At 27.8% G+C, this 7017-nt stretch overlaps 1 protein-coding gene across 1 annotated transcript in view; it reads right to left on the reverse strand.

Annotated features, from left to right (window-relative positions):
• Window positions 1-5658, reverse strand: part of LOC117178967 (probable ATP-dependent RNA helicase pitchoune) — a 12174-nt gene extending 6516 nt beyond the window's left edge. The window contains exons 1-5 of the mRNA XM_033370563.1: window positions 5598-5658; window positions 5417-5497; window positions 3231-3482; window positions 2845-3159; window positions 2451-2749 (exon numbers count right to left, since the gene is read on the reverse strand). Of these exons, the coding sequence (XP_033226454.1) occupies window positions 2451-2749; window positions 2845-3159; window positions 3231-3482; window positions 5417-5497; window positions 5598-5652 (1002 nt within the window). The 5' untranslated portion in view covers window positions 5653-5658. The remainder of the gene's footprint in view (window positions 1-2450; window positions 2750-2844; window positions 3160-3230; window positions 3483-5416; window positions 5498-5597) is intronic.
• Between the last annotated feature and the right edge of the window lie 1359 nt (window positions 5659-7017).

Below are 7017 nucleotides of genomic sequence, written 5' to 3' on the forward strand. Positions count from 1 at the left end.
AACCCTAAATTTTTTAAATTATACCGATTAAGGTAATTGTAAGTTCAAAACATTAAAAATTGAACGATTACAAATTTCTCTTCAAAACTGAATACTTTCTAATTAGAAATTAAAATAAGCATTTTTAATTTAAGTCGCTACAAATTATTAATTGTTCAATTGTTATTTATAGATTAAAATTGGTTTTTTTTTAATGTTTTGAAATATGTTATTCAAATAATTTTCTAACATAAAAAATAATACAAATTTTCCAGGAATCTTAAAAAATATTTATTATCTTGTCACCTTTCACATGATTCGAATTCTAAATTTGTTGGTAGAAACCACTAAAAACCTACATTTTGTTTTAATTTTTTTGTAATCTTTTCAAGCTTAAAAAGATTCATAATTTCATTTCGAAATCTTCACAAATTTATATTTTGTTTTAAATTATATTTGAAAATATTTCAAAACTTTTAGATGTCTTTTAAAATGAGTCGATTTTTTTCTAAAATTGTTTAAAAATCATGAAAAATTTCCTTCAAATCTTACAGATTCTCTTTTAACAATTCTTGAAATATTTTGAAATATTATTCTCTTGAAGTCAATTTTGAAAATAAAAAATAATTTCAAATGTTCCCAGAAATCTAAAGATTTTTTTTATTATCTTAAACCCTTTTAAAATTCTTAAGGAGGTTCAAAATTTTATTTCAATAACTTTCAAAATCTACATTTAATTAAACATTTTTGGAAATCTTCTCAAATTTTAGATTATTTTTTAATTTTTCTCAAAAATTCTTAATAGCTTTCACATGTTCGAATTTTTCCTATATTTTTTTAAGTCCTGCAAAATTAAAAAAATTACTTTAGAATCTTCCAGCTTTATTTTTTGAATATTTTTTAAATCATTTTAAATATTCTCTTGAAATTAAATTTTTGAAATAAGAAATCATTTTTAATTTTCCTATGAATCTTAATAATTTTTTTTTACAATTTCAAAAACTTTGTTAAAAGTTTCTGTGTTTGAAATCTTTGAAGAACTAAATTCTGTTTAAAATTATTTGAAATCTTTTTCAGTTTATATTATTTTCTCATATTTTTAAATAATTTAAATATCACTTAACTTTCCTCGATTTTGTTTAATATTTCAAAATAATATTTATTTTAAATTAATTTTTCTAAATAAAAAATCATGAAACATCTTCAGACAAATTTTTAGACATTTTTTTTCTTTCCTTCAAACTTTTCAAAATCCTTAAAAAGCTTCAAAATTGGATTTCAAACGATTCAAAAATCTACATGTTGTTATAATTTTTTTTTGGATTTTTCCAATTTCAGATTTTTGAAATTTTTTCAAAGCTTCTTAATATTTTTCACATGATTATTTGTTCGTCAAAATTTGTTTTCCTAATATTTTAAAATTAATTGTTCTAAATAAAAAATTATACCAAATTTTCCCAGGAATATTCAGACTTTTTTTGTTATCTTAAAAATTTTCAAAACCGTAAAAAGCTTCCAAATTTTATTTCAAAATCTTTAAAAATCTACGTTTTTTTAAATTTTTGTTTCAAAATTTTAATTATCTTTAAAAATAGTTGCAAAGCTTGCAAATATTTTTTAAAATTATTCAAATTTTTCCTTATATTGTTAAAGAAAATTATGAAATATTGCCTTAAGATCTACCAGATTCTTTTTTGACAATTTGGGAAATCTTTTGAAATGTTCCTAAAGATTCCAAAATTTGATTTCAAAGGCTTCAAAACTTCTATGACATTTTAAAGATACAAAGCTTTTTATTCAAACAATTCAGTTTCAAGTAAACTTAATTTTAAGTTATTTTATTAATAGTTGCTGATTTTAAATAAACAGAGAAATATTATAAAATTGTTCTTTTTCTTTTAATTACAATTTTTTTATTGAATTAAATATTTTTTAATTTTTAATACTCAAACTAAAGTTAAATTTTTAAAAGAATGAATTAATTTATTACAGTTGACAAAATTAAACAGTTTTGTTGAATTTTTCTTTTAAGTTAATTTTCTTAAATGAAAATCTAAGTACTCCATTTGTGGTTAAAATGGATGCTTTTACTTTAAAAATTGAACTACATAGTTAGTTAAAAAAATTTTGAAACGAAAATTATATAAAGTAAAAATTAATAAAATAAAATTTGAATAAAAATCAGCTCTATGATTCAAAATATTTAGTTGAAAATGTATATAATTTGTTGAAAATTCGTCTCTTTATATAAAAATGGATCCTTCTTGCTTGAAAATGTAACTGTTTGATTGAAAAAATAACTGTTTTGTGGAAAGCTCATCTTTTTGGTTCGTCATTTTTAGTTAAATTTAACTACTTTCGATTTACAATGATAATATTTCATTAGTTTAAGTATCAACTATTATATTTTTTGTTTTGAATTCATATTTTTTGCTGAAAAAAAGTGGTGAAATATTTCAAAATATTCTTACGTGTATACTGAGAACTGGCACATCGAGAGAAACCAATAATTCATGATGATGTTTCGCAGACAAACAAGAACTAAAGAGAACGATCACTTTCTTTTTCTTATTCTTTTCGAGAAAATTAAGCAAAAAATGAAAGCGTTTTTCACTCGGTGCCAAAACATATCCTTCCTCTAATCCCTCGATTATTTCTTCCGTCTTTTCGCCCTCAACATTCAAGAAAACTGGATCTTTTTGCACAGTCAAAGCGACTAATTTTTCTCTTTGATTTTCTTCTTTTAAAAAGAAAACAGATTGTCTTTTTTCTGGAAAGCAATGAATAATAAAATGAAAAAATAAATATTAATATATAAGAGAAAAGAAACTTAATTACAAGAAAAAAAGAAGACAACGAACTAACGTGGCAAAATATTGATGATCTGCTTCAAATTATTTTCAGACCCAGTCTCAAGAATTCGATCAGCTTCGTCTAAAATAAGACACTGCAGGTTTTTGTAAATAAAATTTGGTGTATTTTGAAGATGGTAAAGCAATCTTCCGGTAGTGGCAACGATGATATTGGCACCGCGGGATAATTTTTGTGCTTCGGTTTTTCGATCAGAACCATCGATTAATAATGCGGAAGTGTATTCTTGGTAGGATAATAATTCTTTTAAAATCGCGAAAATTTGGAGTGATAATTCACGAGTTGGGGTTATTATTATACATCCAGTTCCTACAACAAAAATTATTAATACCATAAGATTTGAAGAAAAAGGATAATTAATTAATTTGAGGAATATTTACCATCTCTTGAGCCTATCTTCATTTTTTTCATCAACTCTATGGCAGGAATTAGATAAGCAAGTGCTTTTCCGGAACTAGATTTCGCTGTTCCGACGAGATCTTTGCCTTCAAGTAATGGTGGAATAGAAAGTGCTTGTATTTTTGTCATATTAATGAATCCCATTTCATCAATTGCTTTTAGGGTATTTTCACACACTTTACCATTCAGGGCGGAAAAGGGAGAATTTTCAAACAATTCTAAACCGGTAGATGCTGCAAAATATTATTTTTTAACGAAATTAATTTTTACCAAGTTTTGAGCCGTTCAAAATTTTCCTTAGACTGTCGATGGAGGAGGGTGGTTAACGCAAAATTTGACGTTACACAGGAAAAATATGAATGTGAATAATTTTTTTAACTGCTTAAAAAAGTAAAACTTATTGATGTTTTTTAGAAGTTTAGTAGCTAAACACAGATTTTGTACTCTTTTAAAAATGTATTGTTTACGGTTGAAAATTCAAATGTTTTGTTAAGAATGGGTCTTTTTTTGCTTAAAAATTCAAATGTTTTGTTGAATATTCGTCTTTTTGGGTTAAAAATTGCTTAGTTTTCGCTAGGTAAAAAGTTAAACCACAATGTTGAAAATATATCTTATTAGTTGAAGATCAATCACTTTGGTTTTAAAATTAAACAAGTTAGTTAAAATTTTTTTATATTTTGTTCGTTTGAAAATGATTAATTATAAACTGTTTTATTACAAATTTATCTTTTTGGGTTAAATGTTCAAATTTTTGAGTGAATTTGAGTCTTCTGGCCCAACAATTCTTAGATTTTCGTAAAAAATTCAAGTTTTTGGTTCAAAATTCATATATTCGGGTTAAAAATTCACCTGTTTTCTTGAGAATTCACCTTTGTAGTTGGAAAATGGTTGATTTTTTTTTCTCTGCTGACTGAAAAATCTTTCCTGGTTCTTGCAGCTAAAAATTAATTTTTTTTGAATGAGGATTCAATTATTTTGTTAAAGATCCATATTGTTTAGTTAAATTTTATTTTTGGTTGAAATATCAGCTATTAAATTTTTCGTTGAGAATTTTCCTTTTGGTTAAAATCGATTGTTTTTTATATCAAATTAAAATATTTTTTTTTGGAAATATCAACTATTATAATTTTTGTTGCGAATTCATCTTTTTATTTTTTAATTCAACTTCTTGATTGAAGGTGAACTACTTTGTTAAGAATTCATTTTCTCACTTAAAATTCATAATTTTAGCTGGAAATTGAATTATTTTGTTGAAAATTTAACTCTTTTTGGTTAAAAATTCACCTATTACTAAAAAATGTATTAGTTTGTTAAAAATTCAAATATTTTTGAGAATTTTATTATTTTGTTAAAAATTTAACTGTTTTGTTAAGCATTCGTCTTTTTGGGCAGAAAACTCGTCTTTTTCTATTGAAAATTTAACTATCTTACAAACTTCACCCTTTTGGCTTGCAAATTTAATTATATGATTATAAATATAACCGTATAATCTTAGAAATTCCAATATTTTTGAAAATTCAATTATTTTGTTAAAAATATTGTTTTGTTGAACGTTTGTCTTTTTGGGTGGAAAACCTGTCCTTTTAAATTAAAAATTCAACTGTATTTTTAAAACTTCGCTTTTTTCACTTGAAAATTCAACTATGTGGTTGAAAATTCCTCTTTGGAGAGTGAAAATTTTATTTATTTTGTTAAAAATTTTCCTATGTGAGAAATTCGACGACGCTTTAATAAGTCATGTTTTTGGCATAAAATTTAACTGCTTTTTTTAAACACTCATCTTTTTGGTTAGAAAATTCAACTATAGTTGGAAATGCAGGTGTTTATGGTTGAAGCGAATTATTTTTTTAATTGAAAATTTGACCATTTGATTGAAAATTCGCCTTTGAAAGTAAAAATTCCAACAACTTGGTTAAAAATGTGTCTCTCTTGCTTGAAAGTTTACATATTTAGTTGCAAATACAAGTCTTTGATATACACCTATAAATACACCTATAAATTGATATAAAGCTATTTTTTTTAATTCAATTATTTGCTTGAAAAATCTTCTCCACAGTTGAAAATTAATCTTTTCGGGATGAAAAGTCCACTGTTTTCTAAAAATATCGTTTTTGAACGGCCCCTTTACATAATATCTTGAATACAAGTATTTTTATGTAAAACTTACAATCACAATTAACGTCCTCAGTATTATTTTCTTTTGTGTTGGAATTTAAAAATTCTTTTTTATTCACCTTTTTTTTCTTTCCTGTTAGAAATAAAAGTGCATAGAGATAAATAATCAAGCTGAAAATTGACAGACTTAGATTAATGGACTGTAGAGTCATCATATTCTTGACAAAACTTACTTTTAATCGTTTCATCTCCTACGGATTTCCGCTTAAGTTCCCCCTTGCTGACCATTTTGATAAATCCTGCAAAAAAATTTTCATTTATTTTTTATTATAAAATAAATAGGGTGAGAGGAAGGGAGGGAATCTCTGAGGCATTCTGGATGAATAGGGGGTTGAGGCAAGGGTGCCCGCTTAGCCCAACGCTTTTTGCAATTTTGATCGCGTATATGGAAAGTAAGCTAGCGGCCGGAGTGGTAGGAGGAGTTAGGGTAGGAGGAGTCAGTATATGGTCACTCACATATGCAGATGACATAGTGCTGTTGGGAAAGAGCGAAGAGGCTTTAAAGGAAATGATGAAGAGGTTGAGACGTTACTTGGACAAGAATAGGTCAGAGTTAAATGCGTACAAGTCGAAGGTTATGGTGTTCAGGAAAGGAGGTGGGAAAGATGGGGGAGGAGAGTGGAAGTGGAAGGGAAAAGCGGTACAGTAGGTGAAAGAGTTTGCGTACCTGGGCTTCCTGTTTCGAAGAAATGGGGGAGTGGATGGTCATATAAAAGAGAGAATGAGAAGGGCAAATGTGGTGATGAGGCAGGTGTGGGGGCTGGAGAAGAGATTGTTCGCACATTATTTTGAAAGGTGAATGAAATTGTTTGACTCGCTAGTGATGAGTGTCTTATTTTACGGAGTGGAGGTGTGGGGTTGGAAGGGAAGTGAGGAGGTAAATAGGGTACAGGAGAGGTATGTAAAGTGGATACTGGGGTTGGCAAGGAATACGCCGAAATATATTGTCACGAGGAAGACAGCAATAACGAGTTTAGGGATTATAACAGGGAGTCGAGCGTGTAGATATGAGGAGAAATTTTTGGAAGAGGGGGAAGTAAATTGGTTAGGGAGTGTTGGTTGGAGAAGGAGAACAGACGTAGTGGTGCAAAGATGAAGGTGGAAAGGGAAAGGTATTTTGGAACGAATGGATTGCAGATGGATAAAGTTAGCAGAATGTACGAGGAAGGAAGGTATATGAGATGGTTCGAAAGAATGGCATGGAGAAAGAGAAGGCAGAAGGAGAGCAAAGAATAAGAGAGTCAAGGTATAACGGAAGGAAAGTAAGGGGCTAAGCATGGGTAAAGGGCGTGTTGGGTAAGATAAAGAAGAGAAGAAAGGAGGAAGTGTTGGGTAAGATAGAGAAGAAGAGAAGAAAGGAGGAAGAGCAATGGAGAAGGAAAGATTGTAAATAGGAGAGAAATTAGATGTAAGAGAAATGTAAATATTGTGAATAGTAGTTAAGTATTAGGTGTTAGCCGCGGAGACAGAGGCTGCTAATGCGAGGCATAGCACCTCGCTGAAGTTTGCAACGTTTTAAAAAAAACGAATTTACAAAAAAAATTTTTTGTGCGAGACCTAAAATTTAAAAGTTTCAAATAGGTCTATTTGATG

Source organism: Belonocnema kinseyi, chromosome 8, assembly GCF_010883055.1.
Source record: "Belonocnema kinseyi isolate 2016_QV_RU_SX_M_011 chromosome 8, B_treatae_v1, whole genome shotgun sequence".
NCBI classification, from domain to species: Eukaryota; Metazoa; Arthropoda; class Insecta; order Hymenoptera; family Cynipidae; genus Belonocnema; species Belonocnema kinseyi.